Source organism: Mustela putorius, unplaced genomic scaffold, assembly GCF_011764305.1.
Source record: "Mustela putorius furo isolate JIRA1106 unplaced genomic scaffold, ASM1176430v1.1 tig00003859_pilon_pilon_pilon, whole genome shotgun sequence".
Lineage (NCBI taxonomy): Eukaryota > Metazoa > Chordata > Mammalia > Carnivora > Mustelidae > Mustela > Mustela putorius.
The window spans coordinates 11,402,971-11,422,806 of NW_025422011.1; the positions used below are offsets into that span (position 1 = coordinate 11,402,971).

General features: G+C 38.3%; 2 protein-coding genes across 2 annotated transcripts in view; both read right to left on the minus strand.

Annotated features, from left to right (window-relative positions):
* The window catches only part of NAT10 (N-acetyltransferase 10), a 38,304-nt gene extending 36,261 nt beyond the window's left edge, over nucleotides 1-2,043 (minus strand). Inside the window, exon 1 of the mRNA XM_004755960.3 lies at nucleotides 1,847-2,043. The gene's annotated coding sequence lies outside the window, so the exon portion shown is untranslated. The remainder of the gene's footprint in view (nucleotides 1-1,846) is intronic.
* Nucleotides 2,044-6,366: 4,323 nt separating this feature from the next.
* CAPRIN1 (cell cycle associated protein 1) overlaps nucleotides 6,367-19,836 on the minus strand; it is a 39,040-nt gene continuing 25,570 nt past the window's right edge. Inside the window, exons 10-19 of the mRNA XM_045066046.1 lie at nucleotides 19,484-19,639; nucleotides 19,292-19,400; nucleotides 17,378-17,439; nucleotides 16,798-16,908; nucleotides 16,424-16,573; nucleotides 15,362-15,512; nucleotides 12,032-12,226; nucleotides 11,062-11,162; nucleotides 9,738-9,801; nucleotides 6,367-8,200 (exon numbers count right to left, since the gene is read on the minus strand). Coding sequence (XP_044921981.1) covers nucleotides 8,136-8,200; nucleotides 9,738-9,801; nucleotides 11,062-11,162; nucleotides 12,032-12,226; nucleotides 15,362-15,512; nucleotides 16,424-16,573; nucleotides 16,798-16,908; nucleotides 17,378-17,439; nucleotides 19,292-19,400; nucleotides 19,484-19,639 — 1,164 coding nt within the window. The 3' untranslated portion in view covers nucleotides 6,367-8,135. The remainder of the gene's footprint in view (nucleotides 8,201-9,737; nucleotides 9,802-11,061; nucleotides 11,163-12,031; nucleotides 12,227-15,361; nucleotides 15,513-16,423; nucleotides 16,574-16,797; nucleotides 16,909-17,377; nucleotides 17,440-19,291; nucleotides 19,401-19,483; nucleotides 19,640-19,836) is intronic.

The following is a 19,836-nucleotide window of genomic DNA, read 5'->3' on the forward strand; positions in this document are numbered from 1 at the left end:
GGTTTTTTCCACAACCAGAAACAATGCTCCAAAAAAACAGAATGATTAAAATATATGATGGCATATTTACAGAATAAGGCAGTTTTCAAGAAAAGTTTTTCAAAATAACTTTCAGAAATTATCTAAGGATATGGATGTAGATACTTATGAGAAGACAGACATCGCAAGACAAAGCATACCTTCTTTTTTTAAATGCATTTACCTAACACATAGGGAAAACAGACCTAGAAAGAAACACCAAAATGTAAATATTTCTGAATGATGAGACTGCAGATGGCTTTTATTTTGTTCTTTTGTTATTTGGTGTTCTATTTTTTTTTTATTCATATGCATTACTAATAAAGTCAGGGAAAGGAAATCAATGAATATTATTGTGATGAAATGTGTCCCAGGGCAACTGGGTGGCTCAGGCATTAAGCAGCTGCCTTCAGTTCAGGTCATGATCCCAGGGTTCTGGGATCGAGCTCTGCATCGGGCTCCCTGCTCAGCGGGAAGCCTGCTTCTCCCTCTCCCACATCCCCTGCTTGTGTTCCCTCTCTCACTGTGTCTCTGTCAAATAAATAAATAAAAATCTAAAAAAAAAAAAGAAGAAAAGAAAAAAAAAGAAATGTGTCCCAATTGTCTCCTCGAGGGAGGGAAAACCATACTGAAGTCTGTACAGAGAGACCTTAAAAATTATTGTGATTACATATAACAAAATACTGCATCATTACCACAATAAATACACTAAGGAAACATCAGGAATATCAATTATATTATTGCAACATAAGAGTAAGAATGACAGGTTACCTAGGAAGTCCAGGGCTTGCTGCTTCTAAACATAAAGTTCATCAATTGCCTTAACTATGCCATAACCATCCTTCTAACCTCCAATCCAAACGTGGATTTTAGCAGTTCTATCTTAATATTCAACACTATATTACAACTAATGGCTCCTTTCCTCATGAAAGGAGCAAATATAAAAGAACTCAAGTAGAGACTCCAAAGCCTAAGCTTTTTCCAGCTCAAGGATCACCTCCGCTGAGCTGTCACAAAACGATCACACACTAACCAATCAATAAATAATTATTAGGGGCTGCTTTTTGCCCTGGTTACTAGGGGAGCCCCAGAAGCAATGCCAGATAAAGGCTTGACTTCAAGGAGCTTTCATTCTCCTTGAAGAAAATATTCAAGTAAAAGAGATAAGGGGCGATCGGTCTTAAGACTGACAAAATTAGGTGTAAAAATAACAGTACAGCCAGTGGTCTGATGAAGGTCTGATCAGAGTGATCAGAGGTTGATCAGAGGTTACTCTCGGCTGGAGTTGCACGGAAGCCTTAATGGATGAAGAGGGCCCTGAGAGAAGAGAAAGAGAACTTTTCTTCATTCATTCATCTATCGGTCTAACAAAATAGCATCTGTGTGCTAGTTACCGTTCTAGGGGCATTAGCAAATAAAGTCTTGAATGTGACTGCTGAATAAAGACTATAAAAGAATGAGGTGAGTCAAACAGTTTAAAACGTGGGAAGCTCTGGACTCGGTTTAACGCCCAGCGCCTATACCAGGAACTGGGCAAGCTCCGCGGAAAGCGAAAGTGTTGTCACCCACCCCCTCACCCCGACCCCTAGCAAGAGGTCCCTAGAAGGTGGAGATCGAGCCCCGAGACCGCTCAAGAAGCACGCCGAGGGTCGCCGCCAATCGGAGAAGGGGAATCTGTCATCTAGGAGCGCCCGTGCGGGAAGGCAGGAGGCGAGGGCCGGGCATCTGCATGGATAGAGACTTCATCCTCGAGCCGGTCACCTCTGGGCCCAAGAAAGACATGGACACCGACCTCAACACCCACCCCAAGACATCCCGTGTTGGCTACCTGCGCCCCGAGCCCAGCGGATCCCAGCCAGCAGCCGAGCGGAAGCACGTGGGGGAACCGAATTACTGCAGTAGCCAGAAGGGAGCAGTGGGCTGCCCCTAGCGGATGCCGGACTGCGAGCTTTCAGAGTTGGTCTCGCTCCGCGAAGCTCGTCCCCAGAAATCAGCGTGTGCGCAAGCGCACTAACGGCACGGCGGCACGCGTGTGCAGGGACCTTTCTCAACCAGGTCGCTGTGTGATGACGTCAGAGGCCCCGGAGGCGGAGCTGCAGCCCACATAGACAACGCGGCTGGGAAATTCCGTTTCTACTCGGGTGACTGGCGTGCCGCTCGTCAGACTCAAAATACCTTGGCTTCGAAGGGGAAAATGTGCATACAGGTGTCCGCACGCCCAGCCACTGCCACTGTACTGGGACTAGCCCGGCTTCCCAGATGGGTCCGGGGCAGCACATGATAAGTGGACCAGGATTGTGTAGCCTGGTTTTATGAGATTACCGACTCCAGGGATCTGTGCGGGATTTTGACGATTTTTATTAAAATAAGTTCCCACTTTGTGACAAAATGAGGAAACTCGACCAGCAGACCCAATTCATTTCACTTGACCCTCCCCACCTGCAGAAACGACCCTGTAGACCTGTCGAGAATCCAGCAGGCTTTCCATCCACCAGAGTGGGTACTTTGTAAGCTCCCTTTAGGCTTTTATCTGGCCATCAAATGACGGCGCTCTTCTGAAAACCGGCTCTGGGGCTCTGCTCTTGATTAACTACTTAACATCCTTTCTTCCTTCACCCTCCCACCCCACCAGCTCTCAGATGAAACTCGCCCAAACACAAGAACCACATATATATTCTTACACATTCTTGTCTTTAGGCCAGAGCGTTGACCTTCAAGTAAATCCCAATTGCTTGCTTGACATTTTTGGGATACCTCAAATTCAAAATGTCTGAAGCCAAACTTATCTTCCCTTCCTTACTGAAATTCCTTCCCCACATCGAGACACATACAATTATAATGTAATCATCACCACCACCCATTTAGTCCAATATCGACCATTTTCTCATTCACTCAACAAAAATGCCAATATGCCAGATACAAGGAAGGGATCAGGTGACCAAAATGTTCCTATCACTCATGAAGTTTGCATAATTAAGTGCTATTAAGAAAAAAGTATCAAAAAGAAAAGAAAAGAAAGAAAAAAGTATCCAGCAAGTGAATAGTGACAAAGGATGTTTTAGTGGTGGTCATGGAAGGCCTATGAGGCAATGACACTGGAGCAAACACCTGAATTTAGAATGAGCATTAAAAATATTTGAGTGAAAAGCCTCCCAAGCTGAAGATGTAACACATAGATTTCTAGATGGGATTTGCCTAATTGGCAAGGTAGCAAAGCAGCCAACATAGCCAGACTACAATGATCAAGAATAAGATGGTAGGAAACTAGGCCAAATAATGAATGCACATGGACCAAACTTTAGAATTCTAGGTGTGATGGGAAAACCAGTGGAGTTGGGGGAACCGGGAAGTGACAAAATCTGACTTACCCTCAGAAAAGGCTTTCTTGGCTGCTGTGCAAAAATCACTGCAGAAGGGCAAGAGTAGCAGCAGGCATGCATTAAAAGCTACTGTAGTTACCTGCTCTAAGCTAGTGGTAGGGGTGGTTAGAAGTGCTAGATGACTCAGGATACATTTTCAAGGTAGAATCATGTAGGTTACTTAAGGACTAGATACAGGGTATGAAAGAAAAAACAATGGTAGCCGAAGTATTTGCCCTAAGCAAATGGATGAATGCAGGTTAATTAAGAGATTAATTTGGAACACTCAAGACATTCAAATAGAGATTACGGACTAGGACTGGAGTTTTCAGGAGTTTGGGACCTAGGAGTATGTAGAAGTGAATTAAAGTGATTGTATTCAAAGTCCTGGGATTAGATGAGATCACCTAGGAAAGATTCTAGCTGGAAATCAAGGTCTCACAACTGGATTACCCAGCAAAGAATACTAATTACTGAGTAGTAGCCAGTGAGACAGGAAACATGTAGAAGCCATTCACTACCGCCCTCCACTTTTTAATTTCTCACATGGGCTATTCCAATAGACATATCTAGCACCATACATTTTGTTCTCAACAATGCATTGTGTATTCTTTAAATGGCAATTTTATTAGGTGACCATCCTTTAACCCACCCCTGGCCCCATACACACAGTTTAGAAACCCTTTAGTTTCCAACTGTTAAGAGACAAAACTTAACATGGAACCTAACTATAAAGCCCCCTATAGTACCCTTGACCTGTTTCTTCAGCCACTAACAATATATTAACACCCACACTTCTCCCACTTGAGCAGCCAGCCTTCTCAATCACTGGAGATGACACCTTTGGACATTACTTTTCTCTCCACTTCTGTCTAATTATTCCTCATCTGTCAAGTCTTAGTTCAATTATTCCTTTCACCAAAGTCTCTCCTGATCATTTTGACTAGGTCATAACCTATCTGAGTCACGGCCTTTATACCGGTCATCAATCACGTTGCTCCATCATGGCATTGGTACATTTTTGTGTCACCACATCATTATCTTTGATGAGATTGTTCAGTGAAAGCAGGAACCACAGTGATTTTTGTCACTACTGAATACTTAGTGCTTGCCACAATGCTCAGAAAGGACATCCAGATTTGCCTAATGAAGCCTTCGTTCAGTGGCTTAACACAGTGTCTCCGAATATAAACACAGTACTTAAAGAAAACTTGTATTTATAAATAAAAATACAACACTGAGAATTGCCTTTACTAGATCAGGTGGTCTTGCACTGTCTATACTCAATGAGCCACTCTTCTGCATGAGACTGATTAGACCTCGCCAACTCCTGTTAAATTAAGGTATTAAGATCCTCACTGAAAGAAGGTATGGTAATCTAGTCTCTTTAGAAGACAAGGCTACCAGAGAGATTTCTTTTAAGCTTTTTCCTTCTCCTCTTCTAAGTAGCACTTCAGAGCTTCGCTGGATAGTATACACAACTAATGTAGACTTCACTCAAGGACAGTCAAGAATCAGATTTTAATATTTAATCTAATGTAATTTAAGACAAATAGTCTTTTCCAGTATTTTTATAAACCCCAGAATGGGAAAAGGTATAGAGATAAGCCTTAACTAATTTACATTCATTTTCCTGATGGTTTCCCTCCCCGCTGACTCTACAGAAGGGATAGGCTCAAGGGCAATACTGATTCTTTGAAAATAATTTATAGTCAGTAAAACTTAAAAGTGCTTAATAAGAACTCAAGTAGGATGAGAATTCAGGAACTTAAAGATGAAATGAGAAGGGTTTGAACTCAGTGCTTCCCTGTATCTCACTCCCCTAATTAGATATATTACTGGAAATATAATGAACAGTACAAATTTCCTAAGACACTGAGGAAACTAACTACTCAACTGCCTTCTACATTTTATGAACTGGTTGTCACAGAGCACCTCAGTTACTGAGGCTTCTGAGAATAAACACAAATTTTCATGCCTCCTTTAAGTGGAAAAGTTTCCCACCATAACAGAAATGCATATATAGGAGACAAAAGAACTGTAGAAGCTAACTGATTTAAAATGTTTAAAGGATATTTGTTTTAATATCAGGATACAGTGATTGCAAAAACCCTTCCATATTCTTTAGGATATTGGGATCTAGAAACAAAACTGCTCTAACCAAGGTCATCAATGACATTCTACTTAAAGCTTAAAAAAAGGAGTCTCATTATCCACATGAGATGACTGATATTGTACATTTAAAAAGTACCTTATAATGTGGAGTCTTACTGTATCAAGAAGCTACAGTGACACATGTGACAGTCATTTCCTTGCAACTCTGCTAAAATAATCATTTGACCAAACAAAAGGCCTTCTGCAGGTAGGACAAGTATTCACATATTATGCAGGATGCTTAGTACCAAGACTCAGACCTTAATGGGACTTTTTTTTAAAAAGTTCTCTGCCTCATAATGAGGCACTCCTTTGAAAAATATAGTCTGAATGTGACACAAAAGCTTAACATTTAGACTGTGATAATAGAATGCCAAAAAAAAAAAAAAAATTCTATTTCCAAAAGAACAAACGATTCTTTTAAATACATAGAAATAATAAAACTGCTAACACCTTTTACACATTCACAACATCTACACTAATGCATAGAAGTTTGAAACCTAGAACGCATTTCTCCCCATCCCATCTCTAAACTGATTCATAGAGATCACTAGTATAAAGAACTTATTTACTTCAATTTTAAATGTCATGAAATTGTTTTCTACACAGATAGCAAATTTAGTTTTATATATAGGATTGTAAGCATACACATCTAGGGATTACCCAGTAAACCATGAATATTTTATCTATTGCCCATAAAATACAGCTAACATATGGTTGTGGTACATCCCAGGCAGATGTCATTTAAAGCACACAACGGGAGGTGCTAGCAAAAGAAATACTCATTTGCAAAAGTAAACAGAACCCTTCCAATATGATGTACCACAACCACACATGAGAAAAGAACTTACTTTATTTTAAAATAAACATTGAAGATATGCCCCCTTCCCCACCACCCTACAAAAAACTTTTTGAATGTGGAATGTTCAACAGCCTATCCATTTTAGTAGGTTACAAAACCAGCAAAAACTCCAGTTGTCTAATAATGAATGTTTGAGTATAGTTTTGTGTCTTATTTTTTGTTTTTCTTTAGTAGCTGAGCACCTACAGGAAAAATTCCTTAGCTAAAGGCTAATAAAACAAAATTCCATTTCTGCACAGAAAATACCATTCACTTAGTATTAGTAGCCTTTGCTGAATAGATGGGATTAATTCTCCATGAAGTCAAGGTGGGATATGACAAGCAGCATTAAGTTCATAGGCACACAGAACTAGTGCTCAAACTGCTAGCACAAATTCCAACAGTACATAAATTACTAAACTGTCATCTCCATCAAACTTGTGACTCTCCCTATGCATCTAAGTAAAGGAATCACCATTTTGAATATAAATGCCTCCATGAGAAAAAGGTAATTCAATCAGGGTTAGACAAAAGATAAATGCAACTACAGAAATAGCTGCTGGAGATAACCGTAAAATTTGAAACACTAACAGTGCATGGGGTGAACCACATAAGCTGCTAGCTGTTGAACACCAGTGTTTCAAGATACAACTTTTATAAACATGTTTTATTTGTTTTGCTTATACCATCAGAACTGAAACTACTGTCTGTCATTTCCCTAAAATAGGGAAATCAATCTAAAACACATACTGGTGCTTTGCAAAAGATAGCAATTTAAAAGGGTGGTAGCAGCAGGCATTTGATATTTTTCTTTTGAAAACCTTCAGGCTGCAGGAAAAACATGTGACCAAGAGTGTTATGATTATCCATTAGATATTTTCATCAGTACCTGTACCAATTTAGGTGACAATACAGCAAGATTCAAGGATTAGTGACAGACAATGTACATTATAAGGAATGATATATAGTACCAATCCTTACAAAAGTCATTGTCGAAGAAACTGTTAAGTGTTCAAAAAGGTATCTAAATACTTCACATTAAGTACAGAAGCGGCCATCCAGATTACATCCCATATTTGTTGCATATTTTTCAAAAAGTGCCAATCAAAGCCTAATTTTGCATTTTGGCTTTGTCTTATACAGTATCAGCTGTTAAAAAGCAATTTACATGTGTTTTTAACCACAGTCGTTTGGCCATAGGATGAATAGTGCTGTGTCAAAGCTGGTAGCCAGCCTTTTATATGCCCATGCATAATTTGGTATGCATCTAACGTTCAGTGCTCCAATTTAACTGGAAAAGCTGTGAAATGCAGTTGTTCCGCCAAACCACACTCCACTCCTTCTCAAAGGGAAATATTTTAGTTTTGTCAGTTACCACTGAATAACTCTAGGGCTGATTTATAGATTTTGTCCAATGTCAAAAGTCAATCTTGCTTTTTCCAAGCCACTTCAAATAACTATGGAGATATCACCCTGTAAAGTGTATTATGTTTTACTCCTAAGCAAGGGTGAGGAATCTGAGTATCATGTGCAAGGCTCAAGATGACGCTTAGGACAGAACATGCAGAATAAAAATAGTTTCCTTCCATATCCAGGTAATATAAAGCTGACAATTGTAGTCCTGTCTTTATGGGATGAAAACAGTCCCTTTACAATAAGTTTCCTGAAAGGGAGAACAAATAGATAATAACTCTTCTGGTAACATATTATGGTACACTGGCCAGTGTGTTTTTTGGCGTTTAAACATAATCCTGTGAATCAGATTAATTCACTTGCTGAGTGTTCATTTGCGGCATCCCTCTGTTGGGTCTTGGGGGCCCTCCACGACCTAGAAGACAAAAATGGCATTTGGTTTTTCTTTCAAATATTATTTGCTTTGCCTTCAAGCAGATTTTCATCTGAAGTCAAGAAGCATGTGGGCAGCTTGTCACCACATTATTAGGTTTAAGAAGTCAATTCTTCAGTGTTCACCTGTCCTGGAAGTTGTCATGCGCAAATTTGCTCATGTTCTCTAGCTAAAAGAAGAGTAGAGCTAATGGAGTATTCCACCAGTACTCATTCATTCATTCATTCAACAAGTATTTATTGAGTGCCTACTATGTGCCAGGCACTGTCATCAGGCGTTGGAAATAGATACAGCAGTAAAGACAGACAAGGTACCTGCTCTCATGGAGCTTACATTCTAGTGTACACTCTAGCTTACATTTCAGTAGTAAGTAACATCATACTATCAAAATTAATAAAAGCACCAGAATGAAAAACAGACCTTGTTACCTAACTGTTAAAAAGAAACTACATAACATTCAAAATTGTATAATGACTTGTAACAGATAAAGTAACTTTTTACATGCTGTTAAAACAGATTTTTAGCTACCGGTCAACTCAACTTTCAGAGAATATGCTACAAGATGAGAAAGAACATAACCCACATTCACATGCAAATATCCTTTGATACTTCAAGTCAGTAATTCCCAAGTGATCCATTAATTTAAAAATAAAATGCACCTTTTTGCTGGCCAGCTTCTACTAGCATTGAAATCAAAGTACTTTGTAATTCCTCCTTAATATACATTTTATACATGTTATGGCCAATATCTAGAGGAAACCTATTCAATTTAACTTCCCTTAAATCAGAGAACCATTTAGAACTTCAGATCATACGAAATGCTACCTGTCTAATTGTTACACAGGTTGACTTCCTGTCCAAATAGGAAGCAGTTTTCCTCTGGTAATAGACAAAATCAGAAACTCATTAAACCTGTAATTTTTAAAGATAGTTCAATAAATTAGTTAGGATTTTGGATGTTTTATTTAGAAGTCAGAAATAATCCGACACTTGTATCGCTATTAGTGATCCAAAGGCATTGAAGTTTCAACTAGGTTCTATCACTTCTAAATGGTTCTCTAAATGGAACTATGGCTTATCTGGCCATTAAAGAACTTCTGACCCTAAAATATAATATGCATGTTCAAAAATGAAAGAGGAATAATAAATTTATATAAATGTTCAATCTCATTCCAAAAATGTCTTACAAAAATGTTTCAGTAAGTACTTCCTAAAAACATTTAGCAGGTTTTAGGACCTGAAAAATAATTTGCAGTTGGAAAAACACTTTTTCTGAGGAGGAGAAATGTTTTAGTTTTCAAGACAATTTATATAGTAACAGGGAAAGTCATTCAAAAAATTAAATTTGGGTTCAAGAGAAGTTTTAGAAACAGAGCATTTCATTTAATCCCTAGCAACAAGTCTGGTAATGATAAATGTATTCCTAACATGTAACCTACATGCAGACTATGGAACAGCTCTTCCAAGGCCAGAACAGAAGCTCCACTTAGGAGCTAGGATCACCACCACAAAATATTACCTCGTGGGGCTCCCCGTGGTCCACTCTGCCCAGAGCCTCGCTTGAAATTCTGCTGATATCCATCCTAAAAGACAAGCTAGTTAGTACTGAAGGAAATGTAATTTTTTAATGCTTACTCATCATCTATCTATTCTTATTGACACAGAACACAAAATTCTTCCTTATATTTTTTGCACATTTCAATATAATATAGCTAGAGAAGTTATTCTGTAATTGTACTTGTTATTCTCAACATTCAATGTCTCTACTCTTAAAAATCATTTTTTTCTCCTACACAAACTTATTTTTATTCATACATAATTAACATATAGTATATTAGTTTCAGGTGTACAAAAGGGGAATTCAAATATTTTATACATTTCTTAGTGCTCAAGGTAAGTCTGCTCTTAATCTCCTTTATCCATTTCACCCATTCCCCACCCACCCCCGCCCCTCTGGCAACTACCAAGTTTATTCTCCATTTAAAAAAGTGTTTTTTTTGGGGCGCCTGGGTGGCTCAGTGGTTTGGGCTGCTGCCTTCGGCTTGGGTCATGATCTCAGGGTCCTGGGATCGAGCCCCGAATCAGGCTCCCTGCTCCGCAGGAAGCCTGCTTCTCTCTCTCTCTCTCTCTCTCTCTCTCTGACTGCCTCTCTGCCTACTTGTGATCTCTGTCTGTCAAATAAATAAATAAAATCTTTAAAAAAAAAAAAGTGTTTTTTTTGTCCACCTCTGTTTAGTTTCTTAAATTCCACATATGAGTAAGATCGTGTCGTGTATTTCTTTCTCTGACTTATTTCTCTTAGCTTCACACTCTCTAGAGGTCCATACACTTCCTGCCAAATGGCAGTATTTCCTTTTCTTTTTTTTCTGTGGCTGATAATATTTCATTATATATACCACATCATCTTTATCCATTCATCTAGTGATGGATACTTGGGGTTACTTGGGGTTATAAATAATGCTGCAATAAACACAAGAGTGCATGTATCTTTTTCAATTAGTGTTTTCATTTTCTTTGGGTAGATACCCAGTAGTGGAATTACTGGGTCATATGGTAATTCTATTTTTAATTTTTTGAGGAAACCCTACACTGTTTTTCACAGTAGCTGCACTAATTTGCAACCCCACAAACGTGAACGAAAATCATTGTTTTCAAGACTCTATTAAATGAGCACCTATGTTGAGTGCTTAAGAAAAAGTTATCATTTTCCATAATGAAGTATCTTGTACAAAATTACAAAATTAGCCCCAAATTACTTAGTTACTAAAGTACAAACAGCCGCATCAGTCGATTTCATTGGTGTATTTAGGTCAGCTTTGTATTTTAAAGCAACTTCTACCTACCCGCTGATAGCCAGAGTAGTCCCGGGGAGCACTGAACTGAGACTGTGTATAACCACTGTTTGGAGTGTTAGAGAATGAAGGGCGGTAACCATCATATCCTCCTAAAATTTAGGACAAGAAAATAATTTTCTTATCTACACAAGGAATTTTTATTTCCTACTACTGACCAAAAAAAACTGAAAAATTGTAAGCCATGCTAATTATTTAATTTCTAATTTCCTATCCTGATCCCATCTGTTCCTGAATTTCTGAGTATTAACTTACTTGGAAGACAACACTTTTACCCATTCATGCACACACACCCCCACACAAAAAAATCTCCATAAAGTCTGATAATTAATGGAAACCAGTATCACCTAGAAGACAGAGAAGTCAGGGATTTGACACCTAAAAAAATTCATTCCTAATTTTGTCGGTTTAAATGCCTAAAGCAGGACCGCCTGAGAAGGCTCAGTTGGTTAAGGACCTGCCTTCAGCTGAGGTCATGATCTGGGGTCCTGGAATGGAGCTCCACATCAGGCTTGTGCTCAGCAGGGAATCTGTTTTCCCTCACCTGCTGCCCCTCCCCGCCTGGCTTGTGCTCTCTCTCGCTCTCTCAAATAAAATCTTTTATAAAAAATAAATAATTGCTGGGCGCCTGGGTGGCTCAGTCATTAAGTGTCTGCCTTCAGCTCCAGTCATGATCCCAGGGTCCTGGGACCAAGACCCATCTTGGACTCCCCACTCAGCGGGAAGCCTGCTTCTCCCTCTCCTGCTCCCCCTGTTTGTGTTCCTTCTCGCTCTATCTCTGTCAAATAAATAAAATCTTTAATAAGTAAGTAAATAAAGGGCCTGTAACATACTAAAAATGTTTAAGTTGTACATAAGAGACTAATGCAGATACATATCTTTCCCCAAAACCATACAACATATTTCTATGTATTTTATAAATAAAAAAAGAACATAAATTTGCTGCTGCTTTTTTTGGTACCTCTGAATCCATTGGCAGGGCCCCTATATCCATTCATCAAGCCTCTAGCACCACGGGAACCACCACGAGACACACCACGACTGTTGTAATACGGCTGATTGCTACGTGGAAATCCAGTGTTCTGCTGGGGAGGTTGCTGGTGGTTACCAGTCACTTGATGGGGCTGGTCCTGGGAACCATGGTAGGTGCCAACCACTATAATAAAAAGAAAAAATTTATACACTCATACCCCACATACACATAGCTCATTACAACCTGTTCTCTCAGTTTCTGGTTTAAGAGGTGCCTTGTACTTCCTCTTCAACTTGTCTTTAAATTTTCATATTAACAATAGTGATCACTATCCATTAGTTAAGTTATTAAATCCCTATTTTCCTCCTACCCATATGTTAATTAACTAAAGAGAATATAATTCTCTAACAATAATTCCAAACCTTTAGAAGCACACAAATGTGTAAGAGCACAAAATTCTATCCTTCCAAATGAAACAAAACCTATATTATTAAATATCTTCTAAGAGGCACCTGTCTATTAGCACAAGAGACCCACAATAACTCAAAAGATCTTACATACTGGAACAGTACAATTTAATTTTTATATCATTTATTTCTTTTCACTAAAAAGTTCCTTTGTGGTAAAAGTTTTCATATCCTTTTAAAGATTTTATTTATTTATTTATTTGACAGACAGAGATCACAAGTAGGCAGAGAGGCAGGCAGAGAGGCAGGCAGAGAGAGAGGGGAGGAAGCAGGCTCCCCGCTGAGCAGAGAGCCCGACGAGGGACTCGATCCCAGGACCCTGGGATCACGACCCGAGCCGAAGGCAGAGGCTTTAACCCACTGAGCCACCCAGGCGCCCCTCATATCCTTTTAAATTGCCCTTGCTACTTAATGAAACATACAAAACCATGCTCTCCCACACCTAGGCAACCATATGGTGGAATATCCAGTCAATTAAAAAGATAAATCAGCAGAGGCCTTCAGCTTATACCCCCCCTTACTGCCTGATTGCACTTCAAGTCCTTTTGAGTACAACCAATTTAGAAGACAGTTAAATATTACTCACAGTGGCACTCAACCTGATGAGGTGAAGAGAAGATTCTAAAAGGTTTACACTAACCTTGCACACCCCCTCCTCCTTCCCAATGGAGAGAAGTCTAGAATCTAGAAATCTTCAAAAACTAAATCCTGGGACGCCTGGGTGGCTCAGTGGGTTAAGCCGCTGCCTTTGGCTCAGGTCATGATCTCAGGGTCCTGGGATCGAGTCCCGCATCGGGCTCTCTGCTCAGCGGGGAGCCTGCTTCCTCCTCTCTCTCTCTGCCTGCCTCTCTGCCTACTTGTAATCTCTCTCTGTCAAATAAATAAATAAAATATTTAAAAAAAAAAAAAAAAACTAAATCCTGAGGCACCTTTCTGATACTATCCCAATGTTTATAATTCACAGAGGAGACAAAACAGGATGCAAACACTACCTTTGGAAGGTGAGGAAGGTAGAGACTAAAGGAAGGCCTATACCCCAGGAACAAAAACAATCAGCACCTCTTGCCAGCCCAAAACTTCCCATGTTTAGGCAAAGAGAACAGGTGGTGTGACTCCTGAAAAACTTCACCTGATATATTTTATATCCTGAAGAAACCCCAAACACATTTATCAGTTCTCAGAATGATATCTGGAGTGAGTAAGCCCAAGTATGCCTAAGAGGAGAAAGAGTGGTGGCTCCTTTTTGAACTATGTAATTAATGGACCAATTATACTATCTACAGTGTGATCTTTCTATAGACTGCCTTTCACTACATTCCCCAAATTTAAAATTACAGGCAACTATCATGATTACAGGTAACATTTTCTATCTGAAGAGATTCATTCACATGCATGTAGAAGAGTGGTCAAAAGTGAATTTTCAACTCAACTTTTTATCAGTAAGAATTTTATTAGTCTTGGTCAAATCTCACTGCAAGAAAACTCTTAGTGGTACAATTAAAGTGTAATCTTTATTTAAAAATACCAGAAATCAGGGCACCTGGGTGGTTCAGTTGTTTTAAGCATCTGTGCCTTTGGCTCAGGTCATTATCCCAGGGTTCTGGGATCAAGATCTGCATCAGGTGCCTGCTCAGTGGGGAGTCTGCTTCTCCCTTTGTGCCTCCCCCCAGGCTCATATCTTCGTTCTCTCTCTCTCTCTCACAAAAATAGATAAAAATAAAATTTTTAAAAAAAAATTTTAAATACCAGAATTCTTTTTAAAAAACAGAATTTCTATTAAAGTGTGTATCATAAACTTCAAGTCCATAAAGAGCCAGATTCTTGCCTTATCCCGTTTTCATGTTATTCCTGACTAAACAGTACAATTTGCTGTGGAGCAGGTGTATTTGGGGCCTTTAGACATTGTGCTGACATGCTTATGAGTACATGGCAATAATTAAAGGAGCATGAGGGCATGAAACCCGGTTTTATCCCTCAGCAGCTAAACACAAATAGCGTAATGGATAAACATCAGATTATAGCTGATTCAAACTCCTTACTAATTACTGGTGCTTAAAATTATAGGAAATACATGTAAGAATTTAGTACTGAAAAATCCATAATGTTGATCCAGGTCTATCAAGAATTTAGACAATTAAAATATCTCATAGTTATTTAAATCAGTCTGATAAAATCAAGCTATTAACTCCTACTATTTTAGAAAGGTCTGTTAGTTTGCTATGGGATTCCAATTAAACAACCTGGGATCTAAATAACCAAAGACCTAAAGCAGTTATTTCATGCCTTACAAAGTTAAGAAATCTACAATACCTCCAGCTACATTACTACAATGGATGTGGTAACCAGCCAACTTATGAATGACCTTACTTGCCAACAAAAGACTCTGTTTCAACCTAGTCTACCAAAGACAGCTACCATGGGATTTTTGCCTGCTTTATTCTAACTAGCATACTGACAACCAAGCCAACTCCTTACTGCTTCTTAACTGTATAACTAACTGACTTACTACCTACCAGGTATCACGCTATTTGGCTTCAATTAATTAGCAATCAAAGTTGATCATAATTTAAGTAACAAGCTTAATTCCACTAAAATCATAGAACGAAAAAGGGATATTATGAGCGCTTACTGATCAAAAGAAAACTGGTGTAAGGCCTCCAAAAAAAGTGCAGGCACATACAATAAATATGAACTCAATTGAATTCAGGTTCTGTAATGAAAAATCTGTAAGGTCTACTACTAAAACAAAAACTCTTGGACCCCGACACTCTAAAAATCTAAACTCTCCTACCACCGTCAGTTAACTGTGTTGGAGGGCAAGAAGCCAAGGAAGTGACACTGGTTTTCCTACCTGTTTGAAGCTGTTCTTGTTGAAGGTCTGTTTGTTCTACTTGGTGAGGCTGACTAGAAAAGCTCTGGTTGTAACTGGCCTGGTACTGATTTTGCTGTTTCAAAGGTTCTGGTTCATTAACAGGAGGAACCGGGGCATTCATATTGAACACCTGTAAGTAAATAAAGTAAATGATTACATCATCCCTTTACGCTAATAATTTCCCTATTTTTAATAAGGCAGACCTCAATGCTGGTTTTACCTCAACTGTAAATGCATTACAGTTCCAAACACATACACACACTCACTCTCTATATATACAGTGTATATATATATATATATGTATTTTTTAATATACAGACATACACACCACACAGCACTTAAAGGAGAGCATAAGAGGGGATCAGAATCTAAAAAGACACAAAAATCAGCAGCTTGGAAATGAAATTATAAATGAGAAAGCTTTTTAAAGATGCAAACCACTGATACAATGTCACTTACAGAACTTAATTCTATGAACTTTAACTCTGAGTTGAATCCTTAATCATTTTTTATTTTTATTGACATTTTCAGCAAGTTACTACTTTAATATTTAATTCTGAACTTTCCCATGAGCACCAATTTAGCTGTATCCCATTAATTATGGTATTTTCATCATTTTCTAGAAACCCCACAGTTTAGAGATGCTTACTGAAAAACCACAATGAACTATATGTGAAATTTACTATGAGAAATGTCCATAAAAGATTAAGCAAGTATGGAAAAAAGTAGACAACTGTTAAATCTAGGTAATGATTTATATATAAATATCATAGTAGTCTACTTTTCTGAACATTTACTTTTATTAATCAAACCAAAAAGGATGAAACTATAAAAAACAAAGATGTGAGCACACAATTCCTAAAACTCAAATATTATCTCTGGGATCAGGAAAAAATTAGAGTTTATGTTCAATTAAGTATACTCTACAGTTTGGAGAGATGCAAACTCAAATACAAAGCTAAATGAAGACTTTTTTGTTGAGACTCTGGCATGATCATACTACACACTAGGCATTTAATATCAGTTCAATTAATTACTCACCGTTTGCATGGATTGGAATGGAGCTGCATTTACATTGATTCCACTGCTATGTAATGGTTTGCTTGTCCCAGCCTGGAACACCTGAGGCTGAGAAGCAGCCGGAAGGGAAGATGATGCTGTAGTCTGGTCTGTATTTAAGGAGATTGTTGCCTAAACACAAAATGAATAGATGCACTTTAGTGATAAACTATATTTAGCCAAGTCTACTATCCAAGACTTAGTATGTTAAGAAATTCAACTATTTCATAAAAGCAAAATACTGTATTGCTTGCATTAGGTCCAAAAAGAATAACAATATTAATAGTAATTTACCTCTGCCCAATTCATGAGTAAGTGCCTCATCAAGTTTATGTCACCTAGTAACAGAAACTTGCCTGAATCTGGTCAATTGGTTCCTTTTGTGGTCGCTGCTCTGTAGCGTGAGAAGGCTGGTACAAGGGTTGAGATGCTGTATATCCCTCACTTGTGGATGAAACCAAAGGAACCTACACAGAAACAAAGCAATCAAAGCTGCTTTCTGTTATAAACTCTAACACAGACAGGGCTAAGAAACAGATATACCTGTTAAAGAGACTATAAAACGTAACAACTGCAAAAACTATATCTAATATTAAAACTGAAAGTTAAATACACCCAAATCCACTTATGAAGTCCCCAACAAATGCTTCTAAATGGCAATATCAACACTGAATTTTAGAATTTTGACATTTAAACAGGTCTTCTCAAATTCTACTCAGTTCAAAATTAAAAAATTATTATAAACATGAGACTTAACAAAAACAATGTTTTTTAGGTTATTAAAACAAAAGTAGATATAACATGGAAATAAAGGCTGACAGCTACCCACAACAGACTTGGACAATGATAAAATTCATACCTCACTTTCATGAGCCATTAAAGAGACCCAAGAACTGATTAAAAACAAACCTACAGCAGTATTTCTGTCACTCTTACCTGTGTAGCTTCTGGTTGTACCGGAACTTGATTAGGCTGAGCAAGTCTAGATTCAGAATGAACTGTAAAATTGACCCCAAAAAATCCACTGTTAATCCAAAAATCAAATTTCTTCAGAGAAAACTTCTATAGCCAAATCCTAAAAACACTTTAGTGATCATGAAAATAAACTGGAAAAGTATCGTTAGGATTTTAGCTTTTAAGTGAGCTTTTCTGGTTTCCTTCTAGTCATAATGCTTCCACAGGAAAAAATAAGAATACGCTTTTAAAACGCCTATATTCAATTCAGTGTGCAAACTGTCAACTCCCACAAGTCTTCTACTCCCTTCCTCAACCATGGTTAAAGAATCAAAAATTTGGATCTGTGGTTAGTCCTTTAGAAATCACCCATTTTGCTAAGAGAGGCTAATGAACTCCACATTAACTGAGTATCTAAATGGCTTACAGGTTCTATCAATGCTGTATATGTTGATTCTGCCACAATTTTTCAGTTGTAAAAACTATGTGTTGTCTTTCTCTGGTAGAACTTGGAAAACGAACACTAATAACTGTTTCTTTTCCATAGGCCTAACCATAATTTATTTTCTAACTCTTGGTAGAAATATTAGATATGAGCTTCCTTTACTTTGGAGAAATTGTAACTAACAAACTAACAGTGTCATTAAACATGCTTTCCTCAGCAATTCCTTTTGTGACTGAAGATTTACATGATATTAAATATGTTATTTTATTTATTTAAGATCCTATCCATTTATTATTTGACAGTGAGATAAAAGCAGGCAGAGCAGCAGCAGAGGGAGAGAGAGAATGAGACTCGCCCCTTGAGCAAAAAACCTAACACAGGGCTCAATCCCAGGACCCTAGGGATCACGACCTGAGCCGAAGGCAGACACTTAACCGACTGAGCCACCCAGGCTCCCCAAGTATGTTATTTTATATAGTCCCACTTTTGTACCCTTAATAGTTTTGGGAAAAACACCAAGACTCAAAATGACTGACGGTCCTGGAGAAAAATAGACCACTTAACCACATACAAGATGCCAATCCTCTTTAGTGCTATTTCTAGTAATGGTGTAAGACTAGTAATACAAGGCTGAAACTTAAACTGTTTTTTTATTTTTTAAGATTTTTTTTTAATTTATTCACTTGAGAGAGGGTGAGAGAGAGCATGAGAAGGGAGAGGGTTAGAGGGAGAAGCAGACTCCCTGCTGAGCAGGGAGCCTGATGCGGGACTCAATCGCAGGACTCCAGGATCATGACCTGAGCCGAAGGCTGTCGCTTAACCAACTGAGCCACCCAGGCACCCAGAAACTTCAACTGTCTTTAGGCCAATCTTCCCCTTTCCTCTTAAGCAGCCCCTTAACCACCTCACTGTTCCATCTCATTTTTATTTAGGTAATAAAATGTTCAGAAATTCTCCTAAAAAGCTGCAAACACCCTTCAAAGAAAGACACCTCTATTATTTTTATGCTTAATTTTGAAATTTAAAAAGCCAAGCACAATTTAACTTATATAAATTACAGTAATAAGCAAAACTGGTCTGTAATGTTACAAATCAGGAAATGGTCCACAGAGCCAAAAGAGAGGGTAAACTAGTAACTGAAAAGGGACACAAATAGGCTTCTGAGGTACAGGTATGTCCCATTTCTGGGTGCTGGTGTGTTCAGTCTGTGAAACTCATCAAACTACATTTGCACATACTTAAGTTTATATATGATAATAAAAGGTTAAAAAAAAGTCACGTAACGACAGTTATTCATATTATAGGGAAAAACAGTATTTCCTACCAAATTAAAAGACCCAAGATCCAAAAGTTAAGCAAACATTAAAAGGAAATAATTAATTTTCACATACTTTACAAAACCTGAGAGCACTGGCCCTGCATTTCTCACAAAAGAATACACCATTACTAACCCGGAGGGCAAACCAGCTGGGGCATGTCCATGTTTTGTGTCGGATTCATAGGCTGTGCAGATACAATGGCAGGATCAAGTGTCTGGTTTTCAAAATCCAGCATTGAATCCTGCAAGTCAGGATATAATGGAATTAGATTAAATAATGTAAACACTTAAACTTTCAGTTAGTGTTTGACTCAACTGCACCTACCTGTATGAAATTATAGGGCCCCTGCATTTGCGCCATAAGGTCCTGGACTCGCTGTCTTCTCACAACAGGATCTGCCTGAGCCACTGGAGTCAAAGAATGGGGCTCTGGCACTGAAGGAGATGCAGCCTGAGGTTGCTGCTGGAGTGAATTTACCACCTAAAGGGGAAAATGAGGGGAGAGATGCAGACTGGGAGCATGAAAAGAGCTCCATTCATTACCATCATGATAGGTCCCCAAACTCTATATGGCACTATATATACTATAAACAAAGTAGCAGGCTTTAATGTAGTTTCTCAAACTGACCATAGTTATAAATTTAACATTGAGTGCTGTCACTTCTACAGTGTTCTCAA